At 47.3% G+C, this 23,025-nt stretch overlaps 1 protein-coding gene across 1 annotated transcript in view; it reads left to right on the top strand.

The window, feature by feature from the left end:
- Positions 1-22,008, top strand: part of LOC121547670 (fibulin-7) — a 29,641-nt gene extending 7,633 nt beyond the window's left edge. Inside the window, exons 3-8 of the mRNA XM_041859046.2 lie at positions 2,436-2,612; positions 7,168-7,293; positions 7,690-7,827; positions 13,867-14,004; positions 19,675-19,813; positions 20,558-22,008. Of these exons, the coding sequence (XP_041714980.1) occupies positions 2,436-2,612; positions 7,168-7,293; positions 7,690-7,827; positions 13,867-14,004; positions 19,675-19,813; positions 20,558-20,930 (1,091 nt within the window). The 3' untranslated portion in view covers positions 20,931-22,008. The remainder of the gene's footprint in view (positions 1-2,435; positions 2,613-7,167; positions 7,294-7,689; positions 7,828-13,866; positions 14,005-19,674; positions 19,814-20,557) is intronic.
- Positions 22,009-23,025: the final 1,017 nt, after the last annotated feature.

Here is a 23,025-nt window from a genome sequence, read left to right as displayed (position 1 = left end):
CACTTGTTAAATCCACTTCAATCAGTGTAGATGAAGGGGAGGAGTCAGGTTAAATAATTATTTTAAAGACTTGAGACAATTGAGACGTGGATTGTGTATGTGTGCCGTTCAGAAGGTGAATGGGCAAGACCAAAAAATGAAGTGCCTTTTAACGGGGTATGGTAGTAGGTGCCAGGCGCACCGGTTTGTGTCAAGAACTGCAACGCTGCTGGGTTTTTCACGCTCAACAGTTTCCCGCGTGTATCAAGAATGGTCCACTACCCAAAGGACATCCAGCCAACTTGACACAACTGGAAGCATTGGAGTCAACATGGACCAGCATCCATGTGGAACACTTTCGACACCTTGTAGAGTCCATGCCCCAACGAATTGAGGATGTTCTGAGTGCAAAGGAATATTAGGTAATTGTTCTTAATGACCTAGAGTATGTGGACAACTACAAATACCTAGGTGTCTGGTTAGACTGTAAACTCTCCTTCCAGACTCACATTAAGCATCTCCAATCCAAAGTTAAATCCAGAATCGGCTTCCTATTTCGCAACAAAGCCTCCTTCACTCATGCTGCCAAACATGCCCTCGTAAAACGGACTATCCTACTGATCCTTGACTTCGGCGATGTCATTTACAAAATAGCCTCCAACACACTACTCAGCAAATTGGATGTAGTCTATCACAGTGCCATCCGTTTTGTCACCAAAACCCCATATACTACCCACCACTGTGACCTGTACGCACTTGTTGGCTGGTCCTCACTACATATTCGTCGCCAAACCCACTGGCTCCAGGCCATCTATAAATCACTGCTAGGCAAATCCCTGCCTTATCTTAGCTCATTGGTCACCATAGCAACACCCACCCGTAGTATGCGCTCCAGTAGGTATATCTCACTGGTCATCCCCAAAGCCAACACCTCCTTTGGCCGCCATTCCTTCCAGTTCTCTGCTGCCAATGACTGGAACGAATTGCAAAAATCTCTGAAGCTGGAGACTCTTATCTCCCTCACTAACTTTAAGCATCAGTTGTCAGAGCACCTTACCGATCACTGCACCTGTACACAGCCCATCTGAAATTAGCCCACCCAACTACCTCATCCCCATATTGTTATTTATTTTGCTAATTTGCACCCCAGTATCTCTATTTGCACATAATCTCTTGCACATGTATCATTCCAGTGTTAATACTAATTGTAATTATTTTGCACTATGGCCTATTTATTGCCTTATCTCCATAACTTGCTACATTTGCACACACTGTATATATATTTTATATTTTCTGTTGTATTTTTGACTTTATGCTTTGTTTTACCCCATATGTAACTCTGTGTTGTTGTTTTTATCGCACTGCTTTGCTTTATCTTGGCCAGGTCGCAGTTGTAAATGAGAACTTGTTCTCAACTGGCTTACCTGGTTAAATAAAGGTGAAAAAAAATGTTTTGTACACTCAGTGTTTATTATCCCATTAAATTTGATTTTAAAAATCCCTTGAATTAATGAATGCATAAGGGTGGGGGAGGTTCTTACTGTGCTTTCAATTTTAGTTCAAAATTGAAAGCACAGTAAGAACATTCCCTGCGTTTAACTGTACAAACATATGCCTGAAAGATGAGGTATGTTGGTTATGTATCAAAATGCTGCTTCCTGCCATACCTGTGTTCTATAGCGGATTTAACCTGCTACTTACAGTATTTCCATACAATTTTACTTTGGGAGGTACAGTATTATGCAATAGACAGGGTGTGGGGTGTTTATCCCAAAAGCGTAGGCTGTACTGTACTAGGGGTCAAACGTCTTTATTTTGATACAGATTTAGAAAAGCAGCACATACTGATCTAATTACATTAACACCTTGGCTTTCAATTGTAAGTAGTAGGCTAAATCCGCTATAGAACACAGGTATGGCAGGAAGCAGCATTTTGATACATAACCAACATACCTCATCTTTCAGGCATATTTTTGTACAGTTAAACGAATGGGAACATTTGATCAGTGGGTAATTACATTAACACCTTGGCTTTCAATAATGTACATTTGTGGGATTATTTTCTATTATTGATGCCATTTTATTCTTTATGGGCCTAGTTTCTCTCAATAAAATGGTGATTTGTTGAGAACTATTTGAAGTAGCTGTTTTATTTAGTTTTAGAGCTGGAATTGTTGGTTTCCCCTCGCCTCCAGAACGGCTAGTAGCAGTAATCTGTTGGATTAAATGAGGCATTGCGTCAGTCTTTTCCCATGAAGTGGTCCGAGAGTCCTACAGTACCAACAGTACCCGGTTGACATGTGTATGTCCTCAGGCACTAAATACCACAGGATGCTGGGTGCACGACTCCATATGCATACATGTCTGACAATCTTCTCTCTCCTTCTCTCTTCCTCCCCCTCTCTCCCTCTACCTCCCTCTGTCCTCCCTCCCTCCCTCTTCTCTCTCTACCTCAGCTCCCTCTGTATGCCCCTCCCTGGAAGCCCCTGTCCACGGGCAGAAGTTTGGCTCCAAGTACTTCATCGGTCATGAGGTCCATTTCACCTGTTCCCATGGTTACCATCTGGTGGGCCCCGGGACACGTGTGTGTCTGGAGAACGGGAGTTGGAATGGTGTCAACACCATCTGTAAAGGTACATTACTGTCTGTCTGTCTGTCCAAATAGGCAATATCGTCAAACACATATCACTTTAGGAGGTGCAGGGCCGAGGAAGACTTGAAGAGATGGGACCCGCACACATTGCACCACCATACCTTTATTTGGCAGTAAGTTAATAACAATGTTCCAATGTGTCTGTCCACTGTCTGTCTGTCCACCTGACACCAGAGCCCATCTCACGCTTTACATTGCAGTTTCCACCAAGACAACATTTGGTCAGTGGCTAGTTTTGCTATTTCCTACACAAACGTTCCTCTTTAAAATGACTTTAGTTTACAGCAGCCAGTCACTGTAAATTGTAAAGGTCACACCACTCCTCTTCTCCTGTTGTTATTTCACTAGTGCTGCTGCCATGGACTCTGTCCTCACAACGCACTGGAATTTACTGCTATTACTGTTAATACCTTTAATCAGCAGTCGGGGGGACAGAGAGGGCGGCAGAGAGGGGGAAGGGGTGTTAGTAAAGAGTAAGTAGGGATGGTTACAGGGAAAAATGTTTACCACATGCTAATGTTATATCAGAGTGCAATGGTGTATTGAAGCCGTGTTTTCAAAGTATGTGTCTGCACAGTGGCGATCCATCCATTCACCTGTTAGTGCTTAGCTTTTACTACTGACATCACTATCACTTTAAACTCCCATCCTGTTCTTCACAATTTGGCCTATGAAGATTTTCTGATAAACTGTGGTCAGAGTGGCTGCAGCGGCTACAAAAATATGGTTGGCTTACTGCAATGTGACCATGCACACTAAATCTAGGCCGTGTTCATTAGGGCATGCAATGTAAAATGTTTAGCAACGGAAAATGTGTGTTTTTCATTGGACAATTCCAGGTAGTCCCTCTCTTTTTCAGTCTGTTTTCTTTAATTTGCTACCTAATGAAATTAACCCTGCATTAATTATTGGGTTGTGCCAGACAGTGTACCCTCTACTACTCAGAGTTGAGCAACAATAAAAAAGAAATTGAGACAGACTGAAGAGTTAACAGACAGACATTCCTGTAAGGAACTGCTCTGACTGAGCTTGTTTAGTTTGTTAGAAAGAACACTACTGTACAGAAAGCTGGCGTCTGCGACCCAGACCCTTTGTTGTCCTAGAATCTAGAGTAGTCTGTTCAGACAGAGGGCCCTGTAGACTCGTAAAGATTGATGACGGAGGAAGAGAGAGGGAAAGAGGTTTAAAGAAGAGAGAGGAAAAGAGAGATAGAGAGAGAGAGATAGAGGAAGAGAATATGAGGAGGAGAGAAAGGGGAAGAGATGGAGGGATAGAGGGGGAGAAAGACAAGGAGAGGGAGAGAGAGAGAAAAAGAGAGAGAGAAGAGAGAGTGTGTGAGAGAGAGAGAAGGTGCAGAGTGAAAAAGACCTGACCTATAAGAGGGAGGGAGAGGGATAGATAGTGGGAGAGAGAGGGAGAGGGATAGATAGAGGGAGAAAGAGAGAGAGGGATAGATGGAGGGAGAAAGAGGGAATGAGAAATAAGGATAGAAGGAGAGCACAGTGCCTGGGTCTTTAGCTCTGTGGGCTAACTGTACTTTGAACGAGAGTAATATAGAGGGATAGATAGAGGGAGAGGGAGAGAGAAAAGAAAGAGGGAAAGATGTAGGTCTTTGCCTCTGAGGGCTAACTGTATTTTGACTACTCTCCTAATCTGATGGTGTTTATTTGCCTTCCCCGGGGCCACCTGACCACAGGACAGGTACAGATGTATAGACCTATTTCACTCCCCGGGATATTTTTAAACTCCTTTTCCACATATTTTACATTTTTCATCCTCTCTCTCTCAATAGTCTCAATATTGCTTTTTAAAGCCAAACTCTAAATTTAGACATCTTATGTATGTATAGGGCTACCCCCCTTTTAACCCATCCACAGAGATGATATTGTGCAAGTTGGGTCTTTTCCTGGTCGTTTTAAACATCAACATCACTGTCTCCTTAGAGACCTAAGCACACACTGACTGAACTGACTGTACCACTTGGGATGTGTCTCAAATGGCGTCCTATTCCCTATTTAGTGCACTACTTTTGACCAGAGCCCTATGTGAATAGGGTGCCATTTGGAATGCAACCTTAGAATGTCTCGGCTAGTGCCAGTAGCGATGGCTGGGCTGGCAGAGATGTGAGCCATCAATAGCATGCTTAACATAGTTTCTGCTATCAGACCATGGGCCGTGGTTCTGTAATGAAATGTGTGCGTGCTGCATGGATGGACTTAACCTCTGCCTCCTGGAACCCCTGGACAAAGAGACTGTAGGGAGAAACAGCATGGATGGACTTAACCTCTGCCTCCTGGAACCCCTGGACAAAGAGACTGTAGGGAGAAACAGCATGGATGGACTTAACCTCTGCCTCCTGGAACCCCTGGACAAAGAGACTGTAGGGAGAAACAGCATGGATGGACTTAACCTCTGCCTCCTGGAACCCCTGGACAAAGACACTGTAGGGAGAAACAGATTAAAATGAAGGGGCTAGTTATTTTACAGTAGCCCTGCTGCCAATCCTGGACTGCGTCCCAAATGACATCCTATTCTCAACTACTTATGGGCCCTGGTCAAAATTGCACTACATAGAGAATATAATGCCATTTGGGAAGTAATCGTTATTATAGCAGCAACACGGAGAGGGGAAGGGAAATAGGGGAATGCGCCCCGCTCTGGAATGCAGTCTAGTACAGGTGTTTTCTGTGTCCTCTGAGACATGTAATGCCACTTTAACGAGGGGTTCATTCAGTGAGGGCTCTGAGCTTCAGGAACACTGAAGAATGGACCTTTTCTTCTGATCCCCTTATCTGTTTATGTGAGGCTTGGAACCCCTTTTAGCTGGTCAGCTGGCGGACTCACGGGATGGGCTGCCTTCTCCCTTTCAGCTTGGCTTTCAGGGGCTGCTCCAGCTCAGACAAAGTCACCCTGAATGGGGCGTGTGTGTGTTATTCCTCCCCCTAGCAGTAGAGAAATCTAATCAAAGTTTATTGTTCGCGTACACAGTTTAGCAGATGTTATAGCGGGTGCAGCGAAATGCTTATGTTACTAGCTCTTAACAATACAGTAAAATATCAAACAAGTACACACACACAAAAATAGAAATCAAGAGTATGTTACAGTCCCTTATGTCTCTCTGGAAAGAGATCCTCGCTCTGAGCGCATCTACTTTATTGTCCAGGGACTGAATGTTAGCGAGTAATATACTCGGAAGCGGTGGATGGTTTGCTTGCGGCCTGAGTCTGACTACATTTACATTTTAGTCATTTAGCAGACGCTCTTATCCAGAGTGACTTACAGTTAGTGAGTGCAAACATTTTTCATACTGGCCCCCCGTGGGAAATGAACCCACAACCCTGGCGTTGCAAGCGCCATGCTCTACCAACTGAGCTACAGGGGACCCCATCAACCTTTTTTTGGTTTAGCACCCAGGATGAATGGGGCTGCTTCGGGAAGTTCGAACAAAGGATCCACAAAAATGTGTCAGACCCCCAGTAGTCCTGCTTCAGCCATTCCACCAATTCAGAGAGAGGTGGCGGTGGATACAGGGTGGGGGGATGAGGGGTAGAGTAGGGTGTGGGTGTGTGTATTATTCTTAGGTCCACTACTCTCAAGAGACAGACAGCTTTCTTCTCATTTCCAATGAAAACATTGTCCACTTTGCAGCTAACTGAAGAAGCGTTTTTGTTCTAATGGATTAAGTTTCCACGTTAGAGGAATAACCTTTTCTCCATATTTATAAATCAGTAAAAACCTCTTCTAGGGAGTTTTTCACGTGTTATAAGCAATTACATAAACACACAAACTCCTAACATTATTTATGTTTTAATTATACAATAATTAAAACCATTGTAAAACCATTAAAACCATGAGTCATGTGTAGCTCAGTTGGTAGAGCATGGCGCTTGCAACGCCAGGGTTGTGGGTTCGATTCCCACGGGGGACCAGTATGAAAAAATGTGTGCAGTAACTGTAAGTCGCTCTGGATAAGAGCGTCTGCTAAATGACTAAAATGTAAAATGTAAATGATGCTAATAAAACCATGCCAACAGTCTCTGGAGAGCTTTGTTCATCATGCTCACCACACAAATCACCATCCATCCATTTCTCCATCTATGCAAGTCCATTTAGCTCAAACAATACCCCTTCTTTATACAGTATGAATCAGGACTGAAACATTTAATCTCTCATTTCAAGCACTTTGAACGGTGAGGCTGGAGACTTGAAGGGGAGTATTGATGGGGAAAGGAATGAATTGTCCTCTGTCTGTAAATGATGCTACCAGGTTAGTCTGGTCTCAATCTGCTGTATTAGGTATCACCCATCCCCTGGACAGAGAGCAGACATACAGCCCCTAGATGGGGTTGAGACAAGTAGAGAGCTAACAGTAGGCTCATTCATGTGTGGGACAAAGTATGTATTTTCAACAGTTTCAACCACAGAATTAAATAGAACACTAGAATGGACATTGGCTTTCCAGACAATGTGACTAATGGACAGCCATCTTGGTAAGGGAAATCTTTCATTATTTCACCTCTCCCTTATGTCTATAGATGTCAGTGAGTGCTCCAGTAACCCATGCCAGAACGGAGGGACCTGTGTGGAGGGAGTCAACCAATACAAGTGCACCTGTCCACAGAGCTGGAGTGGATCCAACTGTCAGCACCAGACACAGACAGGTCAGCAGTACCAGACTTCATACACATGAGAGCCTACCATAGGACATAGGATCTAGAGACAATTGCATGATATTGCTATTTGTTACTATCTCACATATGATGTTCTGTTGTACATACTGTATTTGTGGATATCTGTGCATTGTTGTTAGTATGTGTTGTGTTGTGGTATGTCTGTCTATGTGTTGTCAAGTCCTTGATATGTGTATGTCCTTGTCTTTGTTGTTTGTCCATGTATTGTCATGTACGTCTGCACGGTTGTGTTGTGGTTGTGCTGTGATTGTATTTGTGCCTGTGCTTTTTGTGCATGGTTGTGGTTGTGTTGTCCAGTGGTGCACAGGCCCTCTCCGGGCCGCCGGGCGAAGTTTAAGCTCCTCCCTCTCCCTCTCTCGCGTTCAGCGCCGCCCGAGTGGAGCGTCATGAACGACCCGGCATTCAGCAGACGACCCCGTTGTGCCAAGGTGGACAGAGCCCAACACTGTAGCTGCGACGCTGGCTTTCACATGAGTGGTACTTCGGACAACAGCATCTGCCAGGGTGAGACAGTCAATGTGATGCTGTGTTTCATATGAGTGGTACTTCGGACAGCAGCATCTTCCAGGGTGAGACGGTCAATGTGATGCTGTGTTTCATATGAGTGGTACTTCGGACAGCAGCATCTGCCAGGGTGAGACAGTCAATGTGATGCTATGTTTTATATGAGTGGTACCTCAGACAACAGCATCTGCCAGGGTGAGACAGTCAGACAGTGATCTAGCCTGGTTAGTTTGGTTATATTAACATGGTTAGTCTTGTTCAGTCTGGTTTAACCAGGCTATGCCAAAGTGGACAGAGCCCAACACTGTAGCTGTGATGCTGTGTTTCATATGTGATTATTATTATATTATATTATTATATGAGTGGCACCTCAGACAACTCCCATCTGCCAGGGAAAGACTGGCCTTATCCAGAAACAACCCCTAGCATCTAGCCCCTACCCACTAAACACTAGTTAGGATCTGAGAGGATTGGATAGATTTAAGAAATATGGTGGCGATATCTCCACCTTCCAATAATTTGAAAGATAACAAATACTATTTGAACCCAGGTCTGCTGCTTGACATGGCTGCAATGTCCAGACCCTGGAGCACCCCTTTCCCTCTCCTGTGCTGTTCCAGGGATGTCATGTTATTGGTCCTGACTCTTAATTAGGCATTAAACAACTCTCTCCTGACCCCATCCCAGACAGCCAGACAGAACAGATCAGAGATTCGACAGAGGGGCTCTTGCTTTTACCCCAAATCCTTCTACCTACTGTATCCTTCTACCTATCCCTCTCTTTGTGAGGACAAATGCTGGGAGACGCGAAGCAAGTACAGGGAGTGAACATTTAATATATACAGACATGAAACAAAACACGGACAGCGTCTGGACAGGGGAAACATAACAACATCAATGCAGACACGGGGATCAAACTGAGGAACAGACAGATATAGGGGAAGTAATTAAGCAGTGATGAAGTCCAGTTGAGTCCAATGAAGCGCTGATGCGCGTAACAATGGTGACAGGTGTGCGTAATGATGGGCAGCCTGGCGCCCTCGAGCGTCAGGGAGGGGGAGTGGGAGCAGGCGTGTGTCACGACTTCCGCTGAGGCTGCCTCCCCTCCTTGTTCGGGCAGGCTTCGGTGTTCGTCGTCACCGGCTTACTAGCTACTGCCGCTCCATATATCATCATTCCATTTGTCTTGTCTTGTCAGTTACACACACCTGGTTCTTATCCCCTCATTAGTCTGTATATAAGTGTTCCCTATGCCCCCCTTGTCCTTGTGGGTGATTGTTATTTGTGAGAGTAGTGTAGCTCGGTGGAGCTACTTGCACTTTGTATTGCCAGGGTAGATATTTCCCCAGTGCCTGTATATTGTTGGAGTATCCCGTACCGTGTATTGCCAGGGTAGATAGTTCCCCTGTGCCTGTTTTCGTGTGTCGCTATCCAGCGCAATTGTGTACGACGGAATAAACTCTGTATTCTGTGATTTACCCTCCTGCGCCTGACTCCTTCTATCACACTCATCACAGAATCACCACCAACTATGGAGTCAGAGGGAGAGGAGCGCATGCCTGGAGTCGTGGCACGGGTCCAGGAGCATTCCACGATACTGGCCAGCTTGAGGGAAGCGATGGATCGGGTTCTTCAGGTCGTCCAACGCCTGGAGAGGAGAGGACCCGATCTGTCGAGACCAGCTGGCCAACCGGATCCAGCCACCTACACCCCAGCACCTGGAGGGATCCAGATATCCCGACCACGGCCATTCGACGGGACGGCGGCGCTCTGCCAGCTCTACTTCTCCAGCATCAGGCCGGCCCCATCGGAGCGGGAGAAGGTGTCCGTCCTCGTTTCCTGCCTCTCGGGGAAAGCCCTGGAGTGGGCCAACGCGGTTTGGAACGAAGGAGGAGCCGCGTTGGAGAACTACGGGGAGTTCGCTCACCTCTTTCGGGCGGTCTTCGATCACCCGCCCGAGGGTCGAGAGGCGGGCGAGCGGCTGGTCCACCTGAGGCAGGGGACGAGGACCGTGCAGGACTTTGCGTTGGAGTTTCGGTCTCTGGCAGCGGGATCCGGGTGGAACGAGCAGGCCCTGATCGACCATTTCCGGTGCCATCTGCAGGAGGACGTCCGACGGTAGCTAGCCTGCCGGGACACCATGTTGTCTTTCACGCAACTGGTGGACATGGCCATCCGTTTGGACAACCTGCTGGCAGCCAGAGGACGTCCTGGTAGGGGTCTGCCCGTTTCCACCCCGGACGACTCGGATCCCGAGCTGATGGAGCTGGGTGGAGCCGCTGTCCGAGAGACCGGAGGACGACAGCGACAGTGCCACTCTGGTGGCACGAAGGGACAGTACACCACACGTAGTCGTCAGCACTCTTTTGGGTCTGGAGGCGGCAGGCAGGGCACTCTCGCATCACCCCAGGTATCGAACACCCACACTCGTTCAGAGCCCTCTGCTGCACACTGTACCCTACCTATCTACTTTCCTGATCACATGGTAGTTCCCCAGTGTAAGGCGCTAGTTGATTCAGGCGCAGCTGGGAACTTTATGGACAGGGCATTCTCACGCCGTTAAGGCATTTCATTGGTTCCCCTATCCATTCCACTCCCCATCAGAGCACTTGATAGTTGACCATTAGGGTCTGGGTTTGTTAAGGAAGTTACTGTACCAGTCACCATGATCACCCAGGAGACTCATTGTAAGCAGGTTACTTTTTCTATTATTGAGTCTCCTGCTTTCCCTGTGGTATTGGGTATCCCTTGGCTAGCACTCCACAACCCCACCTTCTCATGGCCGCAGAGGGTTCTCACGGGGTGGTCGCGAGAGTGTCAAGGTAGGTGTGTAGGTGTTTCCGTTGGTGCAACCACGGTGGAAAGTCCAGACGGTACCTCCACTGTGCGCATTCCCCCCGAATACCATGATCTGGCGCACGCGTTTTCTAAGACGCAAGCGACCAAATTACCAACTCATCGGGCGGGGGATTGCGCGATAAACCTTCGGGTAGATGCTGTACCTCCCATGAGTCATGTGTACCCCCTGTCGCAGGCTGAAACGGAAGCTATGGAAACATACGTCACTGAATCCCTGGGCCAGGGGTATATACGTCCCTCCACTTCACCTGCCTCCTCAAGTTTCTTCTTTGTGAAGAAGAAAGATGGCAGTCTGCGCCCGTGCATTGATTATCGATCACTGAACAAGGAGACGATAAGATTTAGTTATCCTCTTTCCCTAATTTCTTCAGTGATTGTTTCAATGCATGGGGCGCACTTCTTCACCAAATTAGATCTCAGGAGTGCATACAACCTGGTGCGTGTTCAGGAGGGGGATGAGTGGAAGACAGCATTCAGCACAACCACGGGGCATTATGAATACCTGGTGATGCCCTACGGTTTGATGAATGCTCCATCCGTCTTCCAGTCCTTTGTGAACGAGGTGTTTCGGGACATGCTTGGTCGCGGTGTGGTGGTCTACATCGATGACAACCTGGTGTATTCCGCTACGCGCGCCGAGCATGTGTCCCTGGTTCACAAAGTGCTGGCCCGACTGTTGGAAAATGACCTTTATGCCAAGGCAGAGAAGTGTATGTTTTTCCAGCAGTCCGTCTCCTTCCTCGGATACCGCATTACCACCTCAAGTGTGGAGATGGAGGGAGATCGCATTTCAGCCGTGCGTAATTGGCCGACTCCAACCACGGTTAAGGAGGTGCAGCGCTTCCTTGGCTTCGCCAACTACTATCGGAGGTTTATCCGGGGCTTTGGCAAGGTCGCAGCTCCCATTACATCCCTGTTGAAGGGTGGGCCATCCCGGCTCCGCTGGTCTGCTGAGGCTGACCTGACCTTCAGTAAACTGCAGGGTCTGTTCACCTCACCCCCGGTACTGGCCCACCCCGATCCATCACTACCGTTCATAGTGGAGGTGGATGCGTCCGAGGTAGGGATAGGCGCTGTGCTATCTCAACGCTCGGGCACGCCACCCAAGCTCCGCCCCTGTGCCTTTTTCTCTAAGAAGCTCAGCCCGGCGGAGCAGAACTACGACGTTGGTGATCGGGAGCTGTTGGCTGTTTTCCGAGATTTGACCGTGTGGAGGCATTGGCTTGAAGGTTGCGAAACACCCTTTCCTCGTCTGGATGGACACCCGTAACCTGGAGTACATCCGGGCAGCGAGGAGGCTGAATTCTCGCCAGGCCAGGTGGGCCCTATTCTTCACCCGGTTTGATTTTACACTGTCATACATTCCGGGTACGAAGAACGTGAAGGCAGACGCAATGTCCCGGCTGTATGACATAGAGGACAGGCCCAGAGACAACACCCCCATACTCCCGGCCTCCTGCATTGTGGTCACCCAGGTATCGGTCGTACAGTGTGCTGCCTGACCGGAAGGTACTGGTGGCTTACCTTGGCTAAGGACGTGAGGGTGTACATCTCCTCCTGCTCGGTGTGCGCCCAGAGTAAGGCACCTAGGCACCTCCCAGCGGGTAAGTTACAACCTTTACCAGTTCCACAACGACCATGGTCTCACCTAGTGTTGATTTCTTGACTGATCTTCCCCTCTCCAAAGGTAACACCACCATCCTGGTCATTGTGGACCGCTTTTCCAAGTCCTGCCACCTCCTTCCTCTGCCCGGTCTCCCCACGGCCCTGCAAACTGCGGAGGCCCTGTTTACTCACGTCTTCTGGCAATACGGGGTACCAGAGGATATAGTGTCCGACCGAGGTCCTCAGTTCACGTCCAAGGTCTGGAAGGCATTCATGGAACGTCTGGATTTCTCGGTCAGCCTGACCTCTGGGTTCCACCCGAGTCTAATGGGCAGGTGAAACGGGTAAATCAGGATGTGGGTAGGTTCCTGCGGTCCTACTGCCAGGACCGGCCGGGGAAGTGATCGGTGTTCTTGCCATGGGCAGAATATGCCCAGAACTCTCTCCGCCACTCCTCCACTAACCTAACGCCCTGGCGTACTCTGTCCGTTCTATCCTGGATTCGAGGCGCCGGGGGGGGGGGGAGGCCTTCAGTACCTCGTGGAGTGGGAGGGGTACGGTCCGGAGGAACGGTGCTGGGTCCCGGTGAGGGATATCCTCGATCCCTCGCTGATGCGAGATTTCCACTGTCGCCATCCGGCTCGCCCTGCTCCGCGTCCTCCTGGCCATCCCAGAGGCCAGGGGGGTACTGTCACGACGTCCGCCGAGGCTGCCTCCCCTCCTTGTTCGGGCAGGCTTCGGCGTTCGTCGTCACCGGCTTACTAGCCACTGCCGCTCCATAATTCATCATTCCATTTGTCTTGTCTTGTCAATTACACACACCTGGTTCTTATCCCCTCATTAGTCTGTGTATAAGTGTTCCCTCTGCCCCCCTTGTCCTTGTTGGTGATTGATTATAAGTTGTGAGAGTATTGTAGCTCGGTGGAGCTACTTGCACTTTGTATTGCCGGAGTAGATATTTCCCCTGTGCCTGTATATTGTTGGAGTATCCCGTACCGTGTATTGCCAGGGTAGATAGTTCCCCTGTACCTGTTTTCGTGTGTCGCTATCCAGCGCAATTGTGTACGACGGAATAAACTCTGTATTCTGTGATTTACCCTCCTGCGCCTGACTCCTTCTATCACACTCATCACAGCGTGACAGTCTTTCTATTCTTCTGTGCTGTATTCCTGTCTCGATCCTTGTAAATATATGACTCAAGGGCAGGAATGATCAACTAGATTCAGGCTCGGGACAATTTCTTCTTGAGCGGATGGTCGGGGGGGCTGGAACATAATTACAAATAATTTGTAAACTGCAAATTGACCGCAAGAAGCCCATACAAATACAATATTTGACTAAAACATAATCATTTCAAACCTTCTTTACATTTCTATACGATCAAATATCTCTCTATTATGTGTGGAAATACTTGGGAACCGATTTCCAAAATTAAAATCACTTGGAGCTGATTTCCTGGTGTTTTTATAGTCTTTTATGTCCAACCATGAAAATAAATCAGTTTGTTTTTTGCTCCGAAAACTTGAGGGGCCAAATGAAACCACTCTCCCCCCCTCCTCTCTCTCCTTCTCCCAGATGTGAACGAGTGTGAGGTGTACCGGCTGGACCAGGGGGGCAAGCTGTGTGTGTATGAGTGTGTCAATGTCCCTGGCTCCTACCAGTGCTCCTGCCCCAGAGGCTACAAGCTGCTGCCTGATGGAAGGAGCTGTGAGGGTGAGTGACAGGAGGGTAGGAGGGTGTGAGGGGATGGAGGGGGGAAGGGAGGGTAGGAGGGGATAGAGGGATGCGGGCAGAATGGAGGGTAGAAGGGAATGGAGGGATGCAGGGCGGAAGGGGGGTAGGATGGGATGGAGGATAGGAGAGGATGGAGGGCGGTAGGGAGGGTAGGAGGTAGAGGTCTTCATGGTTTCAACAGACCCGAAATTCCAAGATCCACCAGGGACCCAAGCCGGTCCTAGTCCTAGATTCTGACTTTTGTCTTGGATCTGGGTCTGGTCTGATATAATTGCCAGGGGTCTCTGGGATGTGCAATTAAAATGTATTAACAGACTGGACCCGATTGCACCTGTACTCAGTTAATTTAGTGTTTGTGTGATGAGAACGCGAGCTTGTTATCTGTGTCAGCCAATTGCAACTCAATAAAACGTATAGCTTATATCCAGCTGAAACTGGTTCCGGCTATTCGCCTCAAGTGCGCCTGCTGCTGAGGAGAGAGAGCGAGAGAGTGAGTGAAAGGAGCCTTGGCCTAGGCTACTGTTGATTGCGAAGTTGGTCCTTTTTCATTTAAGAAAATTTTCAGATAGAGGAGAAAGAGTATAGTGAAAAGAAGCCGAGAAGGGGAATGTCCTCGGGGACGACAAGGGGAATGTCCTCGGGGACGACAAGGGGAATGTCCTCGGGGACAAGTTTGAATTTTGTAGTGGACAAAGATGAGAAGGACGTTGGCGTGGCTGTGTACAACTCGCTATTCAGGTTTGATGCAATTTTCTACCTTTTTTATTGATTTATTTTCGTATTCATTATCAATTGTTTAGTCGTTAATATTATTGTAAATCATTATGATTATTATGATTATGATTATGATTATTATTGTTGGACTATTTAATCATCAAAACCAGTTCTTTAAATAGCCTATGCAAAAATTGTTTTGTTTCTTTTTGTTGAGACATTTTCGTGGCTAAATTCAGTTCTGTCTTTAATTTTGTACTCCGAATTTAGTTTAAGGTTAAAAGTAGGCCTGTTGTAAAATAAATAGTATTAGCCTCTTGCTGTCATTTGTTGGGTAGGCCTACGGTAGGCAATTGCCTTTGTTGGTAATTAATGTAATGCCGCAATATAATAACCTATTTGTATTTTCCCTATAAACAATGACTTGACTTACTTTTGATATTACCCTGATAAAGTTAAACAACGTTTGTGAAGGTTTGGTGTGGTATGGCTATTATTAGGCTTAGCTACAGCAGGCCTATAAAGGCAATGCGCACCGGCACTCCAACTGACTCCAACTGACTCCAACTGACTCCAACTGACTCCAACTGACTCCAATTGACTCCTCTAGATGCACACACACACTACATGTTAATGTTTTTAAATGTATGTAAGTTACATTGTAAAGTATTTTGTCTGTCATGTATTTTTCGTTATGTGTCGGACCCCAGTAAGACTAGTTGTCGCCATTTCCTTCGGCTAATGGGGATCCTAATAAATCAAATCAAACATCTTGAGGAAGAATGTTTTAGGACTACCAGAGTTACTCCTTTAATCTAACAATAATGCGTATCATTATCAAATATATTCTGAGCGAAAATTCACGAATTAGCGTCCTTCTGTACACCTATATCTGTATAGCAGTAGTAGCCTATCTGACAAGTATAAATAAATCCATGTCGATGTCGGGAACATGGCGCCGGCATATCTCTATCTTCCTCTCGGTCTCTCTAGGGCTAGGCCTAAGCTTGTCTCCTTTAATATTTATTTTTTAAATATTAATATCATACTGTGGACACTTAGGCCTTATGCATGCAATGCCCTGATGCATGTAGCCTATCGCTCAAATCTCCAACAGCTGAACCGTGAGGTAGACAACTATTGTTTTAGGAAAGTAAAAACCAATAAAACAAAAGACTACTATCGAAACACAACTAACGTTAATCGTTTTTTGGGTAATTTGTTATAGGCAGTTTTTAAGGACAAATAACTGTGGATCATTTGGCCAATATCGCTTGTTTATTGATGGCGCTGGCAGTGCCCAGTTGGAGGTGTCTTTCTCTCTCTCTTTCTCTCAGGATCTGAACAGGTCTGTCGAATCCCAAACAGCACGGGTCTGTTTTGGTCTGTTTTCCACTGTGCTTTTCGGAAAGGGTGTGACTGTCCTCGGTTTCGTTCGAATATATATATATATATATATATATACAGTATATGCATATCGGGTCGGGTGGGAAAGCCACGGATCCATTTCGGAACGGATCCAACTTTTTGGACCGGTGAAGACCTCTAGTAGGAGGGGATGGAGGACAATGGCCCATTCATTTCCATGGGTTTTGGCTGTGGCTCTATGCATGGGGCTGCAGCGCTGGGCTTATAACTACAAAGCTACAGGCAGGGAGGGCCAGACGGGCTGTGTCTGGAAACGTTAGCTGTCAAATCCTTGTGTCCTTGCTTCCTTGTGCTTTGAGAGGAATTGAGTAAACAAGGCTGGAGGATGGAGGAAGCAATGATTTGATGGCTGGGTCATTCATACCATCTATAGCCTTTTGGACCACATAACTTTTTTGGGGAAAAGTACCCTATATTTTTCATTTGTTTAGCATTCTATCAGAAAAAGGACTTTCAGAAAAACATATTGGTCAAGCTCAGGCACTTAAATCTCTAGATGCATAATACACTACAGTCATTGCATAATCCTAACATGGTGGAACCTAACAGGGTGGAAATATGGAACCTAAATTAGCCATATCTCTGTGGGTGATTGAGATTAAAGGAAAAATCCACCCAAAACCACTAATTCCTATAATTTACAGTGTTACATAACACAATATGTTTCTCATAGAAGTTGATGAATAACACCCGGGGTCATGGGAACATGGCAAAAACACCTACATTGTCACGCCCTGGCTCGGGGGACTCTTAAATGTTGAGCCAGGGTGTGGAATTTCTGTTACATTTTCTATGATTTCGTTCTAGATCGTTTATTTCTATGTTGGCCAGGGTGGTTCCCAATCAGAGGCAGCTGTAGCTCGTTGTCTCTGATTGGGGACCATACTTAGGCAGCCTGTTTTCACTAGTCATTTGTGGGATCTTGTTCCGTAAGGTTTGTGTTATGACCTAGGACTTCACGTATCGTTTGTTTTGTTGTTTTGGTTCTTGTTGTGTACACTTAATAAAGTATGTACGCCTATCACGCTGCGCCTTGGTCCGCATCTGTTGACGATCGTGATAGAAGATCCCACCTTGACTGGATCAAGCAGCGTGACGAGGAGAGATGATGGACTTGGGAGGAGAGGAGAGAGAGTCTGGCGAGAGGGATGGAGGCTATGATCACGGGGGAGAGACAAGCCCAATAATTTTTTAGGGGGGGGGCTCACGCCGTGGACGACGAGGCAGCAGGAGGCCGCGATAGAGCGGTTCAGCCGGTTAGCAGAGGAGGCCACCGGGTTACGGGGGCTATTGGTCATGAGGGAGAGGGAGAGTGTAGAGGCACGGCGAGAGGAACTGGTTAGGCAGCAGAAGGAGCGGAGGTTTAGAAGGAAACCCAGTCCCGCTCCTCGCACCAAGCAAGTGGTGTGTGTCACCAGTCCGGTCCGGCCCGTTCCTGATTCCCGCACAAGGCCAGTGGTGTGTGTTCCCAGTACGGTCCGGCCCGTTCCTGCTCCCCGCACTAAGCCTGTGGTGCGCGTCGCCAGCCCGGTCCGGCCTGTTCCTGCTCCCCGCACCAAGCCAGTGGTGCGCGTCGTCAGCCCGGTCCGGCCCGTTCCTGCTCCCCGCACCAAGCCAGTGGTGCGTGTCGCCAGCCCGGTCCGGCCCGTTCCTGCTCCCCGCACCAAGCCAGTGGTGCGCGTCGTCAGTCCGGCACTGTCCGTGCCTGTTCCACCGGTGCCTAGTCCGGCACCGGTCAGCTGCTCCACACCGGAGCCAGAGCAATCCGCTCCACCGGTGTCCAGTCCAGCTCCGGCCAGCGGGGCCAGACCAGACCAGGGGCGCTACGGGGGGGTAGAGAGAGAGTGGTGGTCACGCCCGGAGCCGGATCCGCCTCCGAGGCGGAATGCCCACCCGGCCCCTACCCCGTTGTGTTGGTGTGGCGCGGTCGCAGTCCGCGCCTTTGGGGGGGGGTACTGTCACGCCCTGGCTCGGGGGACTCTTAAATGTTGAGCCAGGGTGTGGAATTTCTGTTACATTTTCTATGTTTTCGTTCTAGATCATTTATTTCTATGTTGGCCAGGGTGGTTCCCAATCAGAGGCAGCTGTAGCTCGTTGTCTCTGATTGGGGACAATACTTAGGCAGCCTGTTTTCACTAGTCATTTGTGGGATCTTGTTCCGTAAGGTTTGTGTTATGACCTAGGACTTCACTTATCGTTTGTTTTGGTTCTTGTTGTGTACACTTAATAAAGTATGTACGCCTATCACGCTGCGCCTTGGTCCGCATCTGTCGACGATCGTGACATACATCCACTGAAAAAAAAGTTTTCAAAATGCAGAAAATTGTGTTTTTAAGGTAAAGGGCACCTGACCTTATATTTAAAGCCTTTTGGAATCCACCTTTTACACAATTTTACATTCAATAAGAAGTTAAATTTTCTGTGAACAGAAAAGGCACCGCATTGTAGGAATGCTGTAGCTCAGTTGGTAGAGCATGGCGCTTGCAACGCCAGGGTTGTGGGTTCGTTTCCCACGGGGGGCCAGTATGAAAATGTATGCACTCACTAACTGTAAGTCGCTCTGGATAAGAGCGTCTGCTAAATGACTAAAATGTAAATGTAAAATGTAGGAATGACCCAGCTAGACACAGCCTGGTTCCTGGCTATGGCTCTGTATAATGGGTATAATGGGGCTGATGGGGTTGTGGTGCTTATCACTCCTAAGCTACAGGGAGAGCAGTGATTTACATGATTTACTCTGCTTGCTAGACCCATTAGGACACACCAATGGAGCTTCCAGTACATTAATAAAGGTGAAATCCTTCCTCCAGCCTCTCTCCCCTGACCCCTGTCCGTAGTCCTCAGTCCAGTTTCATCTGTAGCTTCTCACACTGCTCTGCTGCTGGCCAGTGGAATGGATGAGAGAATGGTAGAGGAAGGATGGAATAGAAGGATGGAGAGAATAAAGGGATAAACAAATCATGGTTTAGCTTAGCTATGGATGGAGAGAGAGAGAGAGCAAGAGAGAGAAAGAGAAGACTGGTGGCTGTATGTATTTCTGTGGATGTGTTCAGGGCCCAGCCTTTCTCTCTGGCCTGGCCATAGTCTCTACTCCCCAGTCCAGTTTCATCAGCTCCCCTGTAGCTTATGAAGCGTTACCTTCTCTGCTGGCCAGCGGAAGAACAGATGACCTCACTACTTCCCAGCAGAACAGACCAGAAGGAATGTCTTGATCCAGGATGTGAGACGAGTCGTTTGGGGGAGACTAAACTGAACAACCAAATAAACAGTCAGTCCCACAGTCCTCTAGTCTAGCCCTCCTGTCCGCCTGCCCCGACGATGGTAACCAGGAAGCAGGGTGCCAGTCAGGCGGGTCAGAGGCTGGACGTCTCAATCTTTATTTCTCTGTTTAATTTATTCTCTCATTCTCTCTCTCTTTCTTTCTCTCTGTCCTACCCCCCCCCTCTCACTCTCCCTCTCTCATCTCTCCCCCTCTCTCTTTCATTCCTCTCTCATGGTGTCCTCCAGATGTGGATGAATGTCTGACCCAGCAGCACAACTGCAGTAGAGGAACAACATGTATCAACACTGGAGGAGGGTTCCAGTGTGTGAGCCCTGAGTGTCCCCGATCACACGGCAACATCAGCTACGTCAAGACGTCTCCCTTGTAAGTAGATACAGATAGACACCCCCTGGTCTGTGTCTGTGTCTGTGTCTGTGTCTGTATTATTCCTCCCCCAGCAGTAGAATAATGTGTCAGACCCCCAGTAGTCCTGCTGTAGGCATTCACCAATCCAGAGAGCGGTGGCGGTGGATACTGCCACGCTGTGTGTGTTATTCTTAATCCCGTGATAGAGCCACTACTCTCAAGTGACAGACAGCTTTCTTCTAATTTCCAATGATAATATTGTCCACTCTGCGGCCAAATGAAGAAACTTTTTTGTTTTGCAATTATGAAGTTTCCAATCTAGAGGGATAGCCAGATATACAGTATATCTTCTGCATACTTATTCAATTGCTATAGGTTTTAGGGAAACAAACACACAGTCACTGGAAGGCGTGTGTCTCTTAAAATGATACAGGAACTCATAGGAATGCTCATAAAACCAGACCAGTATGACTTAAACAAATTATGTGAGTAGAAAAATCTCAAAACAATACAGTTTCTTCATACAGGACGAATCAGGACTGAAACATCTCGTCTCTCATTTCAAACACTTTGACCAGGGATGCTTGACCGAGTACTAACGGGGAAAGGAATTCATTGTTCTCTGTTTGTAAATGATGGTACCAGATTGTGTGTGTTTCATTCTGTGTGCTGTGTACTCATTTGTATGTTCATGTCACTAGAGTCTATCGCTCTCAAAATAAGTCAAAATGACATCAACAACTCCTCTCTTCTCCCCCACAGTCAGTGTGAGAGGAACCCCTGTCCCATGGAGAGTCGTTCCTGTCACCTGGCTCCTAAGACGGTCTCCTTCCACTACCTCTCCCTCCCCTCTAACCTCCAGACCCCGGCTACCCTGTTCCGCATGGCGACTGCCGCCGCCCCCGGCCGCCCTGGCCCAGACAGCCTGCGATTCGGCATCGTTGGGGGCAACAGCCGCGGGATGTTCGTGATGCAAAGGTCGGACCGCCAGACGGGTGAACTGATCCTGGTTCAGGGGTTACGAGGACCGCATGATATCAGTGTTGATGTGGATATGTCCGAGTATAGTGACCGCACCTTCCAGGCTAAGCATGTGGCGAAGGTGCATGTTCTTGTGTCGGCGTATAACTTCTGAGGAGGATGGACAGACATGAGGAACAAGTGAGAGGGACAGAAGGAGGGAGAAGGAGAAGGATAAAAAAAAATAGCAATGGAGGGAGGGAGAAACGAGTGAGAAGGACAGAGGGAGAAGGAGAAGTTAAAAGAAAATGAGAGAGAGGGACACAGACACAGAATTGTTTGGACTGACGTTGACTATAAAGTATATTAGTGAAGATGTAACTGAAATGAATGAATGGTTGATTGAGGGAGTTAATGAATGAGTGTGAGTGACTAAACATTTGTAAAACAAACTGACAAAGTGGTAATGGAATAGTAATATTATTTTTCTTTCATTCGCTCAGTAGTTGGGCCCTGGGGTTGCCATAGTGACCGGAGGCGGCGCTCGTGTATGTGCAATGCCATTGGCTAGATCTGTCTAAAGGCCCACTCCTTAATTTACTCCACTTAGTTTTCGTTAAAGCTGATGATCAAAAACGGCTGTAAATATCACAGAGTAGGCCTTTAAGAGTCATGAACCCCTGTCTACTTCCAAAGTGTCACCCTATTTCCTATTAAGTGCACTACTTTTTAGTGCACTACGTACGGAATGGGGTGCTATTTGGGATGCACACCCTGTATAACATGGCTCTGATTTATCTGAATATTTTGTTGCTGTTGTTTATTGTTACATACTCAGTGATTCAATGCAGTGTGCTTTTACAATTTCTATCATTTACACCTGTTTTTTTACTGGCTTGCTTCGTGAGGACCTAAACTCTTAGAACAACTAAGAGCGGTTTTTATTTAGTTGAGTTTTTTATATTGTACTTGGACATATTTCTACTATGCTCATATTCGGTATGTTATTAAGATATGATGTAATTATTACATGGTAACTACAGTGATTTGGCAGCCTTGCCAATGCAGTGTACAATATATCAGGCATCTAATGTTTTAATAAGTCATTACTATTGCACATAACTATTTCTCCATACATGAAATAAAGACGGTCCTACAATACTAGTTTAGTCCCTATCCCAAAATACAGTATACAGTGAGGAAGGTCAAGTGATCAGCAATATGATCAGCAATGTTCAGGTCTAAAATAGAATTGATCAGAAATAATTAAAAAACATGTTTATCAGGAAAGTCCATTGGCAGTACAGACCAGAATGCAGGTCACAGCCTGTACATACTGGACTGTTGATCAGTATTAGAACCAAAGGAATGTCAGGTCAGAGTTTTCATTTTGACTGGAGTAATAGCCATCAGGAAATGAAAGATATACCTCAATGTGTTTTTCAATTATATATTTGTCTGAGAGAGAGGGGGGGGGGGTAATGTTCACCACATGTGCTTTCTCTCTCGTCTTTCTTACTCTGTCTTTGGCCACTCCACTCCTCCACTCCTCCACTCCTCCACTCCCATCTCCACCCGTCCCAGGGATTCAATTGCAATAAAGGAGATCAAAAGAACCGCAAGCTTCCAGGGTGGAGGGATGGAGGAGTGGTGATGTGGAGGGGTGGAGGAGTGGAGGAGTGGAGATGTGGAGGGATGGAAGGATGGAGGAGTGGAGGGGTGGAAGGATGGAAGAATGGAGGAGTGGAGTGGTGGAGGGATGGAGGGGTGGAAGGATGGAGGAGTGGAGGAGAGAGAAAAGAGAAAAACATGCCCTTTTTGTACACCACTACACCCGACTCAAAATGACAATGTTCTTTAATGGCAGACTCAAGACTTCCTTTTATAATTATTAGTAACATGCCTCCTGTTCTCAGCTTGCTGTCCTCATTTGAAGCTGTATGCTTGGACTGTTTGATGATGCACACATGTTTTGTAGAAGTTCAGAGCATGGGGATATTGCTGGAGACAGTTGGAGAGGAGAGTGCTGACTAGTCTGGGTAACACCTAACTCTCCGAGTCCTCCTGACTTCAGAGTTTGGAATGGCTCTTTGATGTTGTCGGCACAATGCATCGATAATGTGCTTTTACTGGTTGACTCTCCTCTGTGTCTTTCTCACTCAAACACCCACATGCACAGCCACACACAGCCCCCGAGCGCCACCCCCTTCCATTACAACGCTTTGGATTTTCAAATCCAAACAATGAGAGGTCTCAACCCCAGAGGAAAA

The sequence above is a fragment of the Coregonus clupeaformis genome, chromosome 31, assembly GCF_020615455.1.
Source record: "Coregonus clupeaformis isolate EN_2021a chromosome 31, ASM2061545v1, whole genome shotgun sequence".
Lineage (NCBI taxonomy): Eukaryota > Metazoa > Chordata > Actinopteri > Salmoniformes > Salmonidae > Coregonus > Coregonus clupeaformis.
The sequence above is the reverse complement of the archived record's forward strand: the minus strand, read 5'-3'. Positions and strand labels throughout refer to the sequence as shown.